The sequence below is a fragment of the Dasypus novemcinctus genome, chromosome 14, assembly GCF_030445035.2.
Source record: "Dasypus novemcinctus isolate mDasNov1 chromosome 14, mDasNov1.1.hap2, whole genome shotgun sequence".
Lineage (NCBI taxonomy): Eukaryota > Metazoa > Chordata > Mammalia > Cingulata > Dasypodidae > Dasypus > Dasypus novemcinctus.
This window is the reverse complement of record NC_080686.1, coordinates 49,434,961-49,456,806: the sequence shown is the minus strand read 5'-3', so window position 1 is coordinate 49,456,806 and position 21,846 is coordinate 49,434,961. Positions and strand designations below refer to the sequence as shown.

The 21,846-nt window shown below is 37.0% G+C and overlaps 1 protein-coding gene across 2 annotated transcripts in view; it reads right to left on the bottom strand.

Annotated features, from left to right (window-relative positions):
* Nucleotides 1–15,917, bottom strand: part of CNBD1 (cyclic nucleotide binding domain containing 1) — a 479,949-nt gene extending 464,032 nt beyond the window's left edge. For both annotated transcript variants that reach the window (XM_004474779.3, XM_058275701.2), the window contains exon 1: nt 15,802–15,917. In XM_004474779.3, coding sequence (XP_004474836.2) covers nt 15,802–15,889 — 88 coding nt within the window. In that variant the 5' untranslated portion in view covers nt 15,890–15,917. The remainder of the gene's footprint in view (nt 1–15,801) is intronic.
* Between the last annotated feature and the right edge of the window lie 5,929 nt (nt 15,918–21,846).

Here is a 21,846-nt window from a genome sequence, read left to right as displayed (position 1 = left end):
AGTAAAACTTTCTATATATATGCAGATGACATGATCATATGTAAAGAGAATACTGAAAAATCTGCAACAAAGCTCCTAGAACTAATAAATGAATTCAGCAAAGTGGCAGGGTACAAGATCAATATCCAAAGTTCAGTAGTGTTTCTATAAACTAATAATGAACAATAAGAAAAAGAAACCAAGAAAAAAATTTCATTTTTGATAGCAACTAAAAGATTTGAATATCTAGGAATAAATCTAACCAAGGATTTAAGGGATCTATATGCAGAAAACTACAATATATTGATTAAAAAAATCAAAGAAGACTTAAATAAATGGAAGGACATTCATGTTCATGGATTGTAAGACTAAATATTGTTAAGATGTCAGTTCTACCCAAAGAGATACACAGATTCAATGCCATGTCAGTCAAAATTCCAACAGCCTGCTTTGCAGAAATGGAAAAGCCAATTATCAAATTTATCTGGGAGGGTAAAGTGTCCCTAATAGCCAAAGCCATCTTGAAAAAGAATGATGTTGGAGAACTCTCAATTCCTGATCTTAAAACTTTTTACAAAGTCACAGTAATCAAAACACCATGGTACTGGCACAAGGACAGACATATAGACCAATGGAATTGAGAGTTCAGAAATCAGCACTCACATTTACAGCCAACTCATTTTTATTTTTATTTTTATTTTTATTTTTATTTTTGGACCCCAGGACCTCATATCTGGGAAGCAGGCACTCAACCACTGAGCTACATCCACTCCTCTGACCAACACATTTATGACAAGGAGGGGAAGAACATCAGTTGGAAAAGAACAGTCTCTTCAACAAATGGTGCTGGGAAAACCAGATCTCCATATATAAAAAAATGAAGGTTGACCCCTACCTCACACTATATTCTTTAAAAATCAATTCACATGGATGAAGACCTAAAAACAAAAACAAGAGCTATTCTTAAAAGAAAAGGAAGGCAAGCATCTTTAGGACTTTGTGTTGAGCAAACGATTGCTTGGACTTTACATCCAAAGCACAAGCAACAAAGAAAATAGATAACAGGGACCTTATCAAAATTGAAAACTTTAGTGCATGAAGGGAATTTATCATGAAAATAAGTGACAAACTACATAATGGGAGAAAATTTGGAAACCATTTATTTGATTAGGGTTTAATATCCAAATTATATAAAGAAATTCTATGACTCAACAACAAAAAGACAAAGAACCAATTTAAAAATAGGCAAGGGACTTGAATAGACATTTCTCCAGAAATGATGTACAAATGGCCAAAAAGCATATGAAAGGATGCCCAACATCATTAGCCATCAGGGAAATGCAAATCAAAACTTTAATGAGATACCACTTCACACTTACTAGAATGGTTACTATTTTTAAAAAACAGGAAATTACAAGTATTGGAGAGGATGTGGAGAAATAGTAATGCTCATTCATTGTTGGTGGGAGTGCAAAATGATGCAGCCACTGTGGAAGACAGTTTGGAGGTTACTCAGAAAGTTAAGTATAGAATTACCATATGAACCCAGAAATCCCCCTTCTAGATATATACCCAAAAGAACTGAAAGCAGGGACTCAGACAAATATTTGAAAACCAGTGATCATAGCAGCCCTACTCACAATTGCCAAAGATGAAAGTAACATAAGTGTCCATTCAACTGATGAATGGATAAACAACAGGTGGAATATTATTCAACCGTTAAAAGGAAGGAGGTCCTGACACATGTGACAACCAGGAGGAACCTTGAAGACATCATGTTGAGTGAAATAAGCCATACCAAAAGGACAAATATTGTATGATTTCACTGATATGAAATAGTTAAAATAATCAAATTCATAGAGTCAGAATCTAGAATATAGGTTACCAGGGAATGGAGTATAGGTAAAAATGGGAAGTTAAAACTTGAATTTTACAGAGTTTCTATTTGAGATGATGGAGAGGGTATGGTACTGGATGGTGGTGATGGTAGCACAACATTGTGACTGTAATTAACAGTACTGAATTCTATATGTGAATGTGGATAAAGGGGAAAATTTAAGTTGTATATATATATATGTATATATTATTTGGAATATATATTTTTTTAATCCATGGAACTATACAACACAGTGTACATCCTAAAGTAAAGCATGGACAATAGTTAATAGTACAATTATTAAAATATGCTTTCATCAATTATAACAAGTGTACCACACTAATGCAAGTTATGACTTAAAGGATGATACATGGGAACCCTGTATTTTATGCATGATTTTCTCGAAACCCACAACTGTTCTTAAAAAAGGAGCAAAGGAAAAAAGCGGAGGCAAAAGAATAGTGCCTATCCTATAAATAAAATTTGGCACATTTACATGTCCAATTACCCAAGTGGAACTATTTAGTTCTTGACCCTTGTCTGAATGGGTCAAATATCAATGTATTAGTTGAAAAAGGAAGAGAAGATGAGAATGTTTTAGAACAAATTATCAAAAGAACTTCTCCTTATAACCAAAGTTTTTGGAAGAGTAGTTTCCATTTCCTCATTAATTCACTTCTCAACTACAATGATTTATATTCTGCCTTGATTATTTATTGGAATTAGTTTCATTAAGAACACCAAACATCTTATAGTTTCTTGTACAATAACTGCATTACAGTGTTCATCATACTTACATCAGTATGATATTTGACACTGATGAGATCTCTTCCTTCTAGGCTTTTCTGACACTCATCTATTTGTTCACTTTTGACTAGTCGTACTGTTCTACGGAGTCCTCCTATGTCCTTCCCATAAGCACTGATGTTGTCCAAAGTCACATTCTTGTCCTCCTGAGTCCAAATCCTATCACATACACACTTAGTCCCAAAGCAAATTCTGTAGCCTAACCTCTCTCCTGTATTCTTAATATTCACTTGAATGTCCCCAAGAAAACCAAACTCAAGATACCCAAAACTTCACGTAAAATACATCCCACACTTTTTCCCTCAAAAACCTGATCCTCCTCCTGAATTCTCCATCTGGGTTAAGAAAATTTCTATCACAATAACTCTATCACCAACCATTGGATCCTATTCATTTTCATTTTAGGATCAACATGTTACCACAGCCCATCAATTCTACCTCTTTGGGAATGTATCCTGAACATCTTCCAAGTATGTCCTCTACAGCCCAAATGCCAATCAGGACCACCACACATGGGGTCACACAGTATGTGCCTGGTGAAGGAGCACCACTCCCATGCATGCAGCATGACAATATCTGGTTGAAGATGCTCTTTGAGTCTCATCTACACTATCACAATAGCCTCCTAACTAGTCTCCTTGACTCTAGCTTCCTACCTCTGCAACCCATCTCCATGCTACTATCACGGTATTTTCTAAAATGCAAAAGTGATCCCATAACTTTGTGGATTAAATCCATCTAATCCTTTACAAGTCAGAGTTTAAACTTTTTATATAAAATAGAATACTTTTTATTCACATGCCCAAATTAACTTCTCTTGCCTCACTGAACACCACCACCTACCTTCCTCTCCCATGCCCCATATATTAATATTTCAGTAACATGTTCTAGCTAATCCATAAACATTTCTTGTCCTTGAATTAGGATATTCCCTTTGGTTCTTTTCTCAACTTAAAAAATTCATATATCCTCTAGATCCTCCTCAGAAGTTAACCTAACTGTGACAGTTTTTGAAACTCATCTTTTCCAGAAAAAGCAAGTGGCATTTTCCATTATGTGTTTATAGCACTATGAAGATAGTTGCACTAAAGCAAGCATTATATTTCTTCATGACTTTTCCACTTATACCTATGTTTTCCTCAATTTATCATGATTCCCTCAGGCTAGGGTCTATTTCCTACTTACTTAGAATTTATCTAGAATTTATCATAGCACTTAAAGCTAAATAAATATTACTTGCTAAATTTTAATAAATAAATAAGAAAAATGTAGCTATAATTTGTCAGGTTATGATAAGTGGCATCTAGTGATAATCAAATCCAGGAAAAATAATGAAGCTAGGAATAAGAAAATTAAGTTGATATTCACGGAGTATCTACCAAACACTCTAGAAAAATGTTCTGTTTCTTTCAGAGTATTATACTTTAATCATTTTGTCTCTCTTCTCCATGAAATTGAAGATCACATCAATTTAATTTTTTGGCATTAAAAACCTATTCATTGTGAGCCATAATGTAAACCATTGACAATGGTTAGTGGCAATGCTTCAATATTTGTTCATCGATTGTAACAAATGTGCCATACTCATGTAATATGTTATTAAAAGGGGGAAATGTGAGAGGGGGAGGAGGTGGGGTAGATGGGAATCCCCTGTATTTTCTATGTGACTTTTCTGGTAAAGCTTCTTTGAAAATAAAGTGAAAAAAATAAGACACTGGGGGGGAGGGGAAATACAGAGGAAATTGTCACTACACATAAAAGATAACAGATTTTATGGAAAGGAAAAATACAATGCAAGATTTTTTAAGTTATTTATTTTTTTTACTTTGTTTTTGGGGTGGTTTTCGATGGAGAAGAGTCACAACTATGGCAGGGAAGGATCACTAGTATGGGGTCATTGATGTGTGGGGAGGGATGTATGGGGAGAGGTATACCTGGGGCATGACTCTACAGAATATGAATGTGTTCAAGTGGTTATGGGGTGTTGTCTGGGTGAGTGAAGATGCACAAAATAACCAAAAGAATATTGAATTCCCATACTGGGGGGTCCTGCTAAATTCTCTAATAGAGTGGTAAGAATCTCTAGAGTACATAAGCAGTACCTAGCAAATGAGGACATATCAATATGCCAGGCCTTTGACATAAATGATTGTACTTACGAATGTCATTCTTGTGAAACTGAAACTTAGCCTAGTATTATATATTGCCTAATAGTTACCTCTTGAAGCATCATTGTTCCTCTAATGAAGCCTCTCTCTAAGCCAAATTCAGCATACAAACTCATTACCTTCCCCCCAATGTGTGACTTGACTTCCGGGTATGAGCCTCCTTGGCACCGAGGAATTATTACCAAACACCATCTAGCAATGCATTTGGAAAAATACTTTGACCGAAAGGTGGAAATATTAAGTACAAATGAGTTTTTATGGCTAAGAGATTTCAAAGTGAGTCAGGAGGACATTCCAGAGGCTACACTTTTGCACATTTTAGGAGGATTTCACTGACTGCAGCAGTAAACAGTGCCTCAAACGAGCTCCTGACAGCTCTAGAGACATCTGGGTGCTATAGGCAAGGAAGACAATCTCAGAAATTTGGCACCCTATCAGTGGGGCCATACCTTGGAATATATGATAACCTAAATCCCCAATGTATTGGAGTTGGACTCATTTATAATTTTCCTACACATGGTTCTTCTGCTCCTTTTATTTGAACCTATAATTAGCACTATGCCTATTAAATATGTATCCCAGAGACTCAAATCTGGCTGTTCATATACTGATTGAGCCCTGAATATCAGCAAAGTTGCAGCCAACACCGACCCTACAATTCATCAGACTTACCCAGGACAATTAACAGAAGGTTGATGATGAACAAGGCCCATCTCAAAAAAGAGAAAGTATCTACACTGCAAGCAACAGTTCCACCCATCTACCCCATGGGATCTAAGTCCCCTCTCAATTGGAAGCAGAATGGGCATCACCATCCCCAAATCCTCAAGACTGAGGAATGAACAAACATAAAGAGAAATTGCAACTATGGACTAAAGTAAACTTATTGTTATTCTAGTAATTAAATAACTTGTAACATTGATACACAGACAGTGGTCTTCAGAGATTCTGAGTGGAGGAAGAGGGAAGAATAGGTGTAACATGAGGCTTTTTGGGGACATCGGAATTGTTCTGCATGACATTGCAATGATGGATACAGGCCATTATGCATTTTGTCAAAACTATAAAATTGTGCAGTGCAAAGTGTAAACTATAATGTAAACTAAAGACCATGGCTAGTACTACTTCAACATGAGTTCATCAGTTGTAACAAATGTACCACTTTAATGAAAGATGTTAATGCGGAAAAGTGTAGGAAGGAGAGAGAAGGATGTATATGGGAATCCCTATATTTTTTATGTAAAATTCATTTAATCTACAGCTTCTTTAAAAATAATAATAAATCAGGTGATTTTGACAAAGAATCTACCATATAACAGAGCAAAGGGTGAAAGAAAACATGATCTTCAATAAAATTGAGAATTCACCATATTTCCTAACTAAAACTCTGAAAAACATAAGCCAAATAGTGAAACTTGGGAGAGCTACAAAAGCATATCCATACCTCCTCATTTGAAGAAATAGGCAGCTTTCTCCAGGGGAAGGTAACATAGCCCTGATGCATGTAATCAATGAAACGGTACTTGGATAGGCAAGTTCTTAAGACATCAACAGACTTAGGGAGCATCCTTTAGCCCATGGAATGCCTAAGAAGATGGGGATGAGCAAATATTCTACTTGTACTCAATTTTTTTTCAAGGTTTTGGTTGCTGTGGTGGCAAAATAGAGGATAAATATTAGGAATCAGTATGGAAACAATGATCTCAGTCATTGAAGAGAAATAAACAGAGGTCAAAGCACTACCCAGTAACTTTTGAAATATGAATGATGACAGCACTAATTAGGGACATATGATTTAGGGAAGAGAACAGAAAAATTGATGAGAAAGTTCAAAGTTAACATACAAGAAGATTTATTCTGTCTGCAATATGGTGCGCTCACACACACACACACACAAGCACACCTCCATGCCACTATTTTTTTTCAGCAAGTAACCTACCTGGAAAAATAATCACCATTCAAAAGTACAAAATACTTTAAGGAAAAGAGTGAAAAATAACTAACTTATCAAATAAAAAATAATATGCATCTGAAGAATTGTGCCAAAAAGTTGGAAGAAAGCTCTATGTTCCTTCATCATAACAAAATATTATTATTATTGTTATATGGCCTTGATGAGAAAAACTCAAAGAGCAACAAGGTACTAAATAAAAAAAGAAAATAGAGATTACAAATGAACAGACTATATTTAGGAAAGAAAAGAAACAAATAATGATAGAAATTAAATCCACATTAAAAACAGGAAAAAAATGAGATTAGAGGCTTAACAAAATATCTTCAACATAGAGACATACCAAAACAAACAGGAAATTTTCAAAAGGCAAGAGATAAAATACTATATAAGTATTCCTGAATAAGAAAACAGGACTAATGGCACAGAAAAAAACTTTAAAATACAGTACATTTTCCATATAAAGAACTGTATGTGAGGAAATAAATATTATTACAAAAAGACCCATCCTGGTGATGTTACTAGATTTTAAAGATACATAAATCATAATTATCTTAGCATCCAGATGAAAGACAAGTCTCCTATACTTGTGAAAACTCAGTTTGGCCATAGACTTCACCCCAGCAGTGTCCTAACAAGCAGTAAAGCAGGATCTATAAAGCAGTCTCAGGGAAGAAAAAATATGGCTCATGAACTTTAGTCCCCCCAAAATATAAATGTAAAGGTAAGTATTTTCCAACATGTAAGATCTCACAGAATGTATAACACCATGAGCCCTTCTTGAAAAAACCCTACTTTACCATTAAATTGAGCCTAGAAAGCACAGAATGAAGAATCCACTTATACATTCAACTAAGGCTGAATTATTCTGGCAACTATATAATAAAGAGTAGGCAAGTTTTGACGAGGGAAACTGAGAAATTATTCCAGATTGAAGGAAATTGAAGAGATATGATAGGGAAATTTTATCATCTCTGAAGAGATATAACAACTAAATAATGAATTTTCTAATCAGATCCTTTTAATATAATGAACATTATAATGTCAATTGGCCAATTCAAATGGGGTCTAAGGATTAAATAACAGTGATGGAGTGTTGACTTCCCAACTTTGATGGTTATGCTGTGATTATGTAAGAGAGTGTCCTTATTTTTAGAAAATTTACACTAAAATATTTGGAGATGATGGGTGTTAAATTGGCCAGGAAAAGTCAGTTTCTTTTTACTGTACTTCCAACTTTTTCAAAAACATTTTTTAACATTTTTAAAAAGTCATTATCTTCCTGAAATACTGAGTTTGCAGTTAGAACAGATGATGGGAAAAAAGATCTCATTCATAATAGCAAAGGAAAAACATAAAGTATACAGGAATAAATTTTATGGGATAGCATTTAAAAGGACAATTGCATAAATTGGAAGTAGGAAGAATCAAGATTATAAAGATACCAATTCTTGAATAGGAATATTCAATATCATAAATATGTCAGTTCTCCATAATAAGGTGTTACATTTAACATATTTCCAATTAAAATATCAAAATGATTATTTGTTGAAAATCCCAAGTATTCCTGAAATTCACACAGAAAAATAAATAAGAGGTCAGCAAAAATCTTATAAAAAGAAGTAATCAGTAGGGGTTAATCTTATCAGATATTGAAATATATTGTATTTCCGTTTGACACTGATGCATGAATAGACAAGAGGCGAACAGAAAAAGTAAATAATAGATTCCAGAAATAGATCAAGAATGGCTATGAAAATTTAGCATGTAACAAAAAGTGGCATTTCAAATTAATAAGAAAAAGATAGATGACTCAACAAATGGTATTAGAGCAGATGGTTGGTCATTTGGAAAAATATTAAGTTGGAGTTATACCTTACTATTATAGACCAAAATAAACCCCAGATACATCAAGTATTTAATGAGCTTAACATTAGAAAATAAAATTATATTAGTACTAAAAGAAATATTGAGAATTATTTTTAAATCTTGGCATGGAAAATCACTTTCTAAGCAAGGATCAGTAAATAGAGGACACAAAAACACGAGCATTTTTAAACATCTTATGACACAAACATCATAAAGATAAAAGACAAATGCAAACTGAGAAAAATATTTGAAAAATATAGGACAAAGGGCTAATTTCTTTTACACACAAAGAACTCATTCAAATAAGGGAAAATATAAACCCTCCCATATCAATGGGCTGAGGGCATGAACAGGCTGTCCACATAAATACAAATAGCAATAAATGTGTGCAGAGGTGCTAAACCTCTCTCTTCAGTAAATTTAAAAAAATTTAAACAATAATAAATATTTTTAACAAATTTAATGAAAAAAGTAAGTTTTATAATACACTATACTGGTGAAAATACTGTGAACAGATAATTCCATATACTGATGATAGGACTAGAGATTAGTACAACCTCTTTAAAGACAATTTGTTAATTGTTATCAAAATTTAAAATGCACACGTTCTTTGGCCTTGCAGTTCTATTAATATACTTGCTTATCAACTCAAAAGCATATATAGGATGTTTATTTAGTCTTTAAACAGCAGCTAGAAACAAATTCCCATATACCAGTCAGGGTCAAGTAGTTGGGAGGCAGAAACCACACCAGATACATTACATAGCCCAGTGATGCATGGTGATGCAGGAAGCAGTTACCCCACCATTTTTGCTGATGGAACAAAGGAAAGATGTTGAATACTAAAACTGAGAAGCTCAGAGCGACAACCCTATAAAGCTAGGACGCACACTTGAGGACAGGGCACAGCCAGCTGACGCTGGCTTCAGCAGGGGTGATATGAGACTATTTCTGGGGATGTTGAGAAAACTCTAAAGTGAATCAATTGCTGCTACTGGGACAAACAGTCCTTGCTTGGGTGAAGAAGACATATTGTTGGGGTGTCACCCATAGGTACAGGAAATAAAACAGAAACAAAGCAAAAGAACAAACATGTTCCTAATCTATGCCTCCTCCTGCCTTCCAGTCTCCCTCTAAGAGCCCGCATTGATAGATGTTAACAGCAAGCCAGATGACGAAGGGAAAAAGTGTGTCTTGCAGAGTCCCACGCCCAGCTTCAAGAGGCAGAATATAGAAGGGTGCATTTGAAAATGAGACACAATAGTTTAATAACTGACACACTCATCAGTAGGATTTTGATGAATTCAAACAAAGAAATATTGTCACTAAAATAAACAAGAGGCATATGTATATGCTGACCTGGAAGGTCTTCACAATATTTTAAGTGAAAATAGAGTTATGGAATAGGGTAATAAAACAGTCTACCATGTGCTAAAACACAAGATTATACACACACTCATACAAAAGCACACACACATATGAATATGCATGGCAAATTTCTTCAAAATCATAATTTTAATGGTCATTACTTCTGGGTAGCAAGACTAGGGATAAGGGTTGGGAGGAAGACTCACTTAACTTTTCAATATGCTTTTGTACCTGGTGCATGTGTTATTTTCCTCAAATTCATTATTCCTTTCATTTACTAACACCCCTGTGCTAGGCCTTGGAGATAGAAAGACATGTGGAGCGTAACCACTTATCTTAATATATTAATCCAATAAGAGTGATAGCCCAAAGATATATGCTGTATACATATACACGGTATCTACTGTGAGATTGAAAGGGATAAGAATAATAAAAGGGTATAGAGAAAGTGCTAACGGAGTTCAAAGCCATGGAAGACATTACTTCTTACTAGCGAGGTCAGGAGCATTTCTTTCTTTCTGGAGATTAAAGTAGGTGAACAGAACTTTGAAGAACTGGAATGACAGGAACAAAGAGAGTGAGATAGGGAGGAGCCCCCAGGAGAGGAAACATGAGCTAAGGCCTGAGTATGGTGAGGATTATGATGGTTCAAGGGAAATTTTGCTCTCAACATGAGAATTAGTTCCAGGATTAATTCTCCAGCCCTCTTCCCTGCAAACCAAATAAAGGTAGGGTGTCAGCTATGTAGTAGGCAACATTGCTTATGATAGCAATGATCTCTGATTGGTGAGTTGCATCTAGACTGGGAGGAACTACAGATGGTCAATAAACACCTGATGTAACTGAGAGGTCCCTTGCAGGAAACCTGGAAGAAGTCCCTATGGAATTTTTATGGGGTATTGGCTCCTGCAGGTCTGAGGCTTTTAAGCCAGATCAATATAAAGGATGTCCTATGTAACTCTCATTTCCTTGAATTTAAGCTTACCCCCTAGAGGCCAAATATGCCCGGTTTGAGCTGCTGCCTAGACAGCAGGGAGGAATACTCCTACATAGCGGGAGTGCCTGACATTACCTTTCTCAAAGACTATGATTTCTATGCTACATCCTTCTGAATAGTTGTGCCAAGCAGAGCCCTCTGAATGTTTCATAAACCCTAAGAAGGTCCCCTGGCCCCTGATCGCATTGCAGATGGGTGTAAGAAACGTCAATCAAAGCATCTGAGCTGCAGTGAAGCGTTATCTCGATGCCAGTGTAAGATCTCAGACAAGAGAGATTACTTTTAACTAGATCATGACAGATTTAAATGCCAGATTGACGAAACTGATTTTAATCTGAAATTTGGAGAAAAGTAGGAGCCTGACAATTTGAGATGAAAGTTAACTTGACAAAATTTCTTTTCTAATCATATCAGTTAAGTAACCTGGCTCAAAATATATTCAGAAGGAAGAACAAAGATCAATTCAGTGATGAAGGACACACGCAGGTGGCTGAAGAATAGAGGATGAGGCAAGAGATACTTGAGAGAAACTGCTGAGGAGGGCAAGCAGTTGCCTGAAACTCTGGGTGAACAAAGGTGACCTTGAGTGTAAAGATTTGATGTGCATTTCAGTTCGCTTCAGTTTCCTGTCTGAACTCCCAGCCATAATTGAACTCAAGTTTAATTTCCTATAACTTAATTTCTAAAGGTCACTCAAGATTTTCTGCCCAAAAGTACAAGTAAATTGAAATACAGTTATGGTAGTGATGAGAAAAAAGAAGCAGAAGGAGAAACAGCAGCAGCAGGAGGAGGAGGAGAAGAGGGAGGAGGAGGAGGAAGAGAAGAAACCACCTTTGCTTTTCAACAAAACATCCTTTCTGTTGGGATTTTAAAAACTGAAAGAAAATGACTTTTACACTGAAAGCTAAAGTTGAGAAAACAACTTTCTAACACTTCTTTTCCTAAATTTCATGATGGCATTTTCCATAGGGGCTATTATTGAGTAGACAAACACAGGAACATACACAAATACTCAACTGTATTTTCCATCTTTTGTTCCTTCTTGGAAATTTCATTGTTATTTCTGTTTTGGGTGGGTTTTTTTTAATTTGTTTCTTTATATATTACATTCGGCTTTGCTATCTTTTCTTCTCCACTAACAAATCTTTTTCTCACCTGCTCTCCTAGGATTTGAGTGGTTTGAAACATTAAAACATGCAATATTCACTTTTTCAGATAAGTACATATTTTGAAACTCCTGTAATCTTTAGCTGCTAAAAATCAGAAAGCCTCTCAAATTACAGGAAATGCCCTTGAAATCTTAGGAATGAGGACACATTTTTTTCAGGTGTTCTGTTAATGTACACTATAAAATGAAAAAGAGCAAAGAAAACATTCATATGAGGACTACCTAGTTTCTGAATTCCTGAAGTGTCTCCTGTTTTCTCTTGAACCCTTTTTTCCTTCTATATCCTCATATATTAGAACAAGATGTACCTGCAAATATCTTAAGAACTTTTGTTTCTTGAGAAGCACAGGCATTCTCTTTCTCCCAGATCAACCACTAGTCACAATGTAAAGCACAGTTTTGAACTCATTCTTTCTCAGGATAAGCCTAAGAAGCATGAAGAAAACAGATATGCAGCATATTAACCAAACCAAAGATATAACTAGACCATACTCCTACCATAAATGTAAAAGTATCTTCCTCCTACAAAATGTTAAAGGACAGCTTCCTGTTTTCTATCTATAAAATAAAATAAAATCACATTTTCCCTCCCTTCTGTCTCTTCAGGGAATCAACTTATAATAATTACGGGTCATGTGTTTACCTGGACCAGATGCTATTTGACCCAGGTGAAAATACTGTAGGTTTTGCTAACCTACAAGATTTTTAAAACAATCTCATCCAGAATAAAAAGTGGCAAGACATTTTTTATTGCAAGAACAACTCATTCCTTTTTCAGGGTTAGCTAGCTGAGAATACTGAGACCCAATTCAGAGAGACTACAGAAGACTTGAAAGTTTCAAAGAAAAATATGAAGCACTAAACTAACTCAGAAGCTTAACTACTTGGAGTATCTTTGAGTCTGAATTTCAGAGTTAACAAGACACCAGTGGGGTGCGGTTTGAAGATGTGTGGTATGTTCTCTACTTTAAATCAAGCATGTCTAAGTAGCCAAAATAGCAAAATACAAAAATCCCTATGTATCTAATTCATTTAACTGATAAAATGCGCAGGGGATTTCAGGGTGGTAGGTAAGAAAAACCTAGAATACTGCTGATTTTGCCATTGTTGTTTTTAGTTTGTTCTATTTAAAAGCAGAGAGAGTTCATCACATGGATGATGTGATAAACAGCCTCTACAACTGGACAATTGCATGAATCTCAGGCACATTATGAAACCTAAGCCTCCTTTAATTGTGAAACGGACCTTGTATTGATTCCCTAGTGCTGCTATAACAAAGTTCCACAAATTTAGTGGCTTAAAACAGCACAAATTTATTGTATTTCAGTTCTGGGGGTTGGAAGTCTGAAATGGGTCCCCTAGGCTAAAATCAAGGTGTCAGCAGAGTTCTGTTAATTGTGGAGGCTCTGGGGAGAATCCAAAACCTTACCCTTTCCAAGTTCTAGAAACTGCCCACCTTCCTTTGTTTGTACCTTCCTTCCATTTTCAAAACCAACAAGGACAGGTTGAGTTCTCCTCACATCTCTTTCTCTGACTCTTCTGCCTCCCTCGTTCACTTATTAGGATGTTTGTGATTAATTTGGCCCACCTGGATAACCAAGCTGATGCTCTGCATCTCACAGTCAGTTGATTAGCAAAGTTAATTCCACATAAAATTCTAATTTCCTCTTGCCATGTAATGTTACAAGTTCTGGGGATTAGAACATGAACATCTGTGAGTCAGCCATTATTCTGCCTACCACAGTCTATAAAGGGTTTTGTGAGAAATAAATGAAATAATTTAATGTGCAAAATGCTTGCACATTATTCTAGAAAGTACCTGATAAATGTTGTTCACATATGACTATGTATATAGTAGATAGATGTGATCATTCAATCTAACCTAACTGTATGCAAAGTAAACATGAATATATATTGTAGCTGGATTTTTTACCTCCTTAATTGAGCCTTCCTATTTATGCCCATTGCATGTTGAATCATTTGCATTTATATCCACCTAATAATTTAGGTTCATTCATAGGATAGATGGAAAGTGACCTTCACATAAGAAGCTTTCACAAAATCATTGTTATCATTGTTACAGGAGTGACAGAATATGCTAGATTCTCTATCCCAGCTCACAACCTCTCAGGAGCAAAGGAAACTGTGGACTTGCTAGAGTTAACACAGAGACACCGTTGTTAAGCTAGCAGGACGTGTCCTCAAAGAAAAACCACAGACACAGAGCATCACGTAAGAACCTCTAAGGAGAAAATCAGGAGCTCCAATGCTTTCCATGATGCCCTGTTCAGTTCTGATATCTAAATTGCTGCTGATTTTTCACCTTTTAATCACTTCACAGGAGTTAAGAGTCCTTGGGAGACATTAGAGAGTAGTTCATATCTTGTCCCATTGATTCTAAATTAATTTGCTCTTTTCACTCGTAGCTATTTAGCTTCCTAGGCTGGAAAAAAAAAATCATCTTATGGTGACACGGTAACTTTTTTTCTTTTACAAAATAAAATCTGAATAGGAGAAGCTCTGGTTTGGGGCAAAAGTTATTTAATACTTATTTTTATTTGCATAAAAATACAAACTTTTACTAAGTACAAGAATTTTTCACAATAATAACAAAAGCACATAAAAGGGACATCTTTAGGAATTTATTTGGTTTAGAAAAGAAATCTAACACTGCTCAGGACATATTTACATCCCTTCAAAGGCCATCAACTGCTGCCTGTGGACCTTTGTCCCTGGAGACTATAAGCCTTGATAAATAAATACACATATGTATAGTTGAAATAATTAACTCTCACAGGAAGGTAACAGGATGGCTGTTAGCTTCTTCAATTCAAATAAATCTACACAATGAATATCAGTAGAGTAAATGCTTTATTGAAGTCAAAAGGTTCAGCATTACCTTTGTTAGCTAAAGGAAATTTTAAATCATTGAGACTTACATAGTACTAGTCAGTACATTGGTGTTTAAATACTACATCTATGAATATGATGACTATAGCAAAAAGTGTTTTCAGTCTTTAGAAACTGTTCTTTGACTAGACTGCATAAAATAAGAAAAGACTGAGTTGCCTAAATATCACAAAACTTAACTCCGTATTTTTAATTCCTATGCCATGATAAAACATAGAACTAGGAAATAACAAAATGAAATGGAAATAAATTTGAGTCAAAAAACTGGACTTATCTTTTTTCTTTGTAAATTGCAATGTGACTTCGCTCAGTGAAAAGTAAGTATTAAGTAGGCCACAAGGGGTAGTAAGGCAGACTCTGGGTAGAGACAAGGAGACCTGCCAGAAACAAGGGACCTCTTCGATCAAGAGCCACATGACCTCTCTGAACCTTTGGTCTCTCACTTCTTTAAAAGTATTTCAATGCATCTAAACCTCAAAGAGTTCAGAAAGATCCCCATTTTACACAGAAAAAAAATATTTGAGAACTAAAGAATTGAAATGGCTTCTAAGTAGATAAAGCAGGATTTACACATCAATGTTCTTTCTGATCCACTAGTCCATAAGATTCTCAAAGACCCTTCCCACCATAAAATGCCCCACTTCTTATGTCTGTGGCCACTGAAAAAATGATAAATGAATGCAACCCTCAAAGTATGCCCCCGCTCACTTGGTATGCTGCGTTGTGGAGGAGGAGGCACATTGCTAACAGCTGTCATATGAGCTATGATAGCGGCTGGCAGAGGAGACATAGGCATCTTCGCTGGTTCATAGCCGCTGATCAGAGGCTACTTGGGAGGCAAATGGTTGCTCTTTTCTTCAGAGCATCATAAAGCAGAACCTTCAAGGGACTCTCTGATAGGCTGAGCCCCTCAGAACCTTCTTGTTCACAGTTCTGTACAGTGTTTGTACCATGTTTCCAAGAGTGAAATCTCTTCTAATTTAGACTGTTCGCAGTACTTAGAGTAAAGGTGAGAGACAGCAAAGTATAGAAAAGAAACAGTCTTTGAAGCCATGTGCACCTGAGTTAGAAACTCATCTCTGATACTTCCTGGGTGTGGGATCTTAGTTTTTTTAAATTAAATAAGACTTTGGTTATTCATTCCTAAAATTTGAGGGTGAGAGTAATTTCCTATGATTATTGAGAGGGTTGTAATTAATGTAAAGTGACTAGTTATGACAATTGTTCTAAAGATTACATCATAAAAATATGCAAAGCCTTTATGATGGTTCCTGGCATATAATAAGCATTGCCCCCAAATCCAGTTCCTTTCCTTTTCCTCTGAAACGAGTATATCATGCTCAGCCACAGGAGAGGGGCCAGTGCCACAAGGTCTGTCATAGATCACAATGAGATGAGGAAGTTGGAACTTGAAACACTGAAGTGAATCAGCATTTGACTCAGAAACTAAAAAAGAATAACAAAGAATGATAATCAGGACAGAGAGAGGGCACTGGCCCCTCCTGTCTAAGGACTATGTTAATAACCAATTTAAAGGCATTAATCATCTACAGCAGCCCTGCACTACAGTTATCATATGAAGGACCAGGTAGACTCAGTCATTAACTAGCTATGCCAAAGGGGACAAGTTAGTTATATGCCTCAGTTACCGTACATGTAAAATGGAAATAATACCATCTCATAGGATTATTTTGAAGACTGGAAAATCACAGAGAGAGGGCATCCTTAGATGTTGGGGTGAGACAATTGGGACGCGGAGACCAGTGATACAAGGTTTTAAGGTTCTGAAGGAGGTAGCCCAGCCGTGTAGTTTTTGGAGGAGCCGAAGGAGTGTTTCCCATTTCAGAAGCTGTGATGAGGTCAGGAACTCTCAAAGATTAACTGAGCAAGTCAGGTGTCCCCCAGTGAGTCAGAGAACCTTATTGGCAGGAAGTCCACACGCAGGACCAGACATCTCTGATTTCTGAGGGACTTCTGGGGATGCAAGTCAAGCACTTGCTGTGGTCCCCAAAAATGAAGAGGATCACTGACCTCGCTAGGATTTGTGGAGAAAACAATGGGAGAAAGAACAGGATCCTCCAGAGGAGAATTTCCTTAACTCAGCCAGCTGGTAATCAGAGTCTGGTGTTGGATGGAGCTACAGCAGTGGCAAGGGTAGGTCTCTCACCAATCTGCCAGTCTCAACGCAATCCCATGTGTCTCTGGGGTTCACTCTGAGGAGCACCGGGAGAGGGTGAAAAGGACCCAGACTTGCATGATCAGGATCAAGGAGTAAGTCCAGGCAAACTGCTGCTGCCCATTGCTTGCTCTTTCCAAAATCAGGCAACAAGCTCACCAACCAGGATCTGGGAGTAAGCCTGAGGGAGATGCCACTGCTCGATGCTTCCCAGTTGCAAGGTATAGTGGCAGGGGGCTCCTATTCCCAGGTCCCAGGTTTCCAGCACCATATCTAACCAGCAATTGCAGGCAAGGCTTTATTGGGAAACTCTCCCAATGCAGGGGGGCTGAAGTTTATTCTTCAGACCCAGCATGGCAGGGACATGGCACCTCTGGCAGAGACAGCCATGAATTTATACAGTACATCTGTCTATAGGCGGGAACACGCTTAGTCAGTGCAAGTGGGTTGGGGCTTAGGTAAGACCTGAGGGCCTATAGGGATGGATGGGGGATGGGCTAGGGCAGTGAATTCTAGGGGTGCAGGAGGGGTTGGTGGAATCAAGTGGCTTCTTTGTCTATTCTTGTGAGAAAATAAACTGTATCTGGACATGTAGGCTCAGGACAGGGGCTGTTCTATGTCACCGGATGCGGCTTCTTCTGAGTAAACGGTTGGTCGCCCTTTCACAATGGGGCAGGTTAATAACGAATTTACAGCTTCTGAAAGTTGTGGCTATTACGGAGACAAGGGAAGGAGCCTAGTCCTGTCAGTCACTTAACAGCACAAAACATCTGTCCAATTAATGTTAACTCTTACCTATTTTGGTTTTCTCTCTATATTTATATGCCTGTTACTGTTGAGTGACACTAAGAGCTCATTCATATAGGATTGTTATAAGGCTTACATGAGATAATATTCGCAAAATATTTAGCACATGGCCTTGCACATGTAAGTACCCCATAAATGGGAGGCATGATTAGATATTATCAGTAGCAACAAAGAAAGCAGTGGAAATATTAAATATTTTGAGTTTAATATTCTTCAAATAATAAATTTGCCATATTTTTAAGGAGCGTCCACCACCTGATTTGAGTATCAATTTGAGTGTACCTACCATTTGGCACAACCAATTGTGCCTAATATTTACATACAACTCCTCTGATCTAGGCTTCCTTTTGTTTACAACGTAATAATATCCCACCTCTACTATTTACTGTTATGAAAAATTTTAATCTTATGTAATTGCCTTAAGCCTCAGTTTCCTGATCTGTAAAATGGGCTTGTTAATTATAGCTCTTTTATTTTTAAGGAACAAAAAACAATTCTGGCTAGCTTTTTAAAGGATAGGATGAGGGACAGGATTTATTTTAGGATGGTCACACACATAGCCTCTAAGAGTGAAAGCCTATGCTTTGGAAAGGACAGGAATCAGGGACACCTCTGGGAACTTCAGGAACAGGAATTTATGAACGTCTTAGAGTAATGTCATTAATAGCATGCAGTTCAAATGATTTCTAGTCTACGGGTTTGTCAGTTCCAAATTTCAAAATCCAAAAAAGTGAATTGGCCCTGCACTGAGGTAGGCACACCTGGATCAATCAGCTATGATCAGGACATCAGGAAAATCCCATGCCAACATGTCTCCAAGAGCTCATTCCTGGAAGAACAAGCCAACACACTCAGAAGAGAAAATAAATAAGGTTATAAAAACTGAAAAGGAGGAGGCAAACTATCATTGTTAGTAGATGATATAATTACTTACCTAAGAAAACTTGGCATCATTTTACAAAAACATAAAAATAAAAATTTTAAGAGAATTTATTAATGCAGCTAGGCACCAAGGAAATATATAGAAATCTTTGTATGTTTCAAAAAGAAGAACCAAATAGAAGTATGACAAAAGAAAAGACCCTAATGAAATACCAGAAAAACAACAAAAGTACCTAAGAATTGACTGAACATGAAATGTCCAAGATCAATTTGAAAGAAAAAATTGACAAATAGAACTGAGGGTACAAAAGACCTAGGGAAGCGGACTTGGCCCAGTGGTTAGGGTGTCCGTCTACCACATGGGAGGTCTGCGGTTCAAACCCCGGGCCTCCTTGACCCATGTGGAACTGGCCCGTGTGCAGTCCTGATGCATACAAGGAGTGCCCTGCCACGCAGGGGTGTCCCCCAAGTAAGGGAGCCCCACACGCAAAGAGTGCGCCCCGTAAGGAGAACTGCCCAGCGCAAAAGAAAGTGCAGCCTGCCCAAGAATGGTGCCACACACACAGAGAGCTGACACAGCAAGATGGCGCAACAAAAAGAAACACAGATTCCCGTGCCGCTAACAACAACAAAAACAGACAAAAGAAGAACATGAAGCAAATAGACAAAGAGAACAGACAACTAGGGCAGGGGAGGTGGGGGGAAGGGGAGAGAAATAAATTTTTTTTTAATCTTTAAAAAAAAAAAAAAGAAGACCTAGACGACTGGGACAGGGAAACTTCATCCTAAATAAAAAGACCAAACAGGGTCTGAGGGGAAGGGGAGAGAAGAATAGAAAAGACGAAATATGGGGCATTTTCAGGGCATTGAAATTGTCCTGCATGACCTTGCAATAATGGATACAGGCCATTTTAAATTTTGTCAAAAGTGTACAGGACAAAATGTAAATCATTGACCGTGGTTAGTAGCAATATTTGCACATCAATTGTAACAAATGTACCATCCACATGTAAATTTTATTAATAGGGGAGAATGGGTGAGGGGAAGGGCATTAGGAATATGGGAATGTCTCATATTTTCTATATGACTTTTCTATAATCTAAGGCTTCTTTGAAGGTAAAACAAAAAAAAATAAGATACTGAGGGAACACACAGAATTGGCATATACATAGAAGATAACATCTTACAGTGATGAAAGACATATTGAATAAATTTTTTTCTAATTTTTGTTAATATTTACTATTAATTTCATTTGGTTATTCTTTTGGCTTTGTGTGCACCTGTGGCATGGCTCTATGGCATGCCTCTATGGCATGCATATGAATATGTTCAAGTGGTCATGGGGCATTGTCTCAGTGGGTGGAAACCCACACAATAACCAAAGAATATTTAATTCCCAGCCTGAGGAGTCCTGCTATACTCTCTAACAGAGCACCAAGTATTCCCCCAAGTATAGCGGTATTCTTATTGAAGGAGGTCAGCCCATTACACCAGGCCCTTGATATAAATGATTATATTATGAACCTTTTCTTGTGAAATTGAAACCTAGCCTAGTATTATATATTGTCTAAGACTTACCTCCTGAAAGCCTCATTGTTGTTCAAATGTGGCCTCTCTCTAAGCCAAACTCAGCAAGTAGATTCACTACCTTCCCCCAACTCCACCCCCAGCGTGGGACATGACCCCTGTGAATAAGCCTCCCTGGCACTAAAGGATTATTACTAAGCCCTGAATAGTGATGCTTCTGGAAAAAGACCTTGACCAAAAGGGGAAAATATTAAATACAAATGAGTTTTTATGGCTAAGAGATTTCAAAGTGAGTCAGGAGGTCATTCCAGAGGTTATGCTTATGCATGTTTCAGCAGGATCTTATTGATTGCCACAGCAAACAGGACCTCAAACAAAGCTGCTTCTGAGGGCTCTAGAGACATTATAAGCAGGGCAGACAATCAGAAATTCAGCACCCTGTCAGTGGACCTTACTTTGAAATTTATGTTCCCAGTACAAGAGAGTTAGACTCATTTATAATTTCCCTACACATGGTTCTTCTGCCTCTTTTATTTGAACCTACAATTAGCATTACACTTGTTAAATATATGTCCCAAAGACCTTGGTCTGTTCCTGTGCTGTTCCTGTGCTGTGAGCCCTGCATCTCAGCAGAGTTGCAAAACCTTCTCTCCAATTCGTTGGACACACTGAGTACAACTAACAAAGGATTATGATGGACAGTGCACATCCTAAAAAGCAGAGAATATCTACAACTATAAGCAAGATAGTTCAATCCATCTGCCTCATGGGATCAAAGCCCCCTCTCAATCAGAAAGAGAATGGACAACATCACCCCAAATCCTCAAGATTGGGGAATGAACAGTGGACTAAAGTAGACTTCTTATTAATCTATAATTACTCTATTACAGAATTTTTATTCTAGCAATGGAAGAACCTGTAACACTGATGTAAAGGCAGTGGCCACAAGAGGTTCTGAGGGGAGGAAGATGGAAAAATAGGTATAACATGGGGGCATTTTTGGGAAATTGGGTTGTCCTGTATTACATTGCAATGATGATACAGGCCATTATATATTTTGTCAAAACCTATAAAATTGTGTGGGGCAAAGTGCAACCTATAATATAAACTATAGTCCATGGTTAGTAGCAATGCTTCAATATGTGACTATGTGTTCATCAATTGTAACAAATGTACCACACTAATGAAAGATGTTAATGTGGAAAACCATGGGAGGGAGAAGGAGTGGGGTATATGGGAATTCCCTATATTTTTAATGTAACAGTTATGTAACCAAAAGCTTCTTTAAAAATAAAAAAAAATTTTTTTTTAAATGAATGGATTAGGAAACACAAAACATGGAATACCTGCTCTTCTCCCCT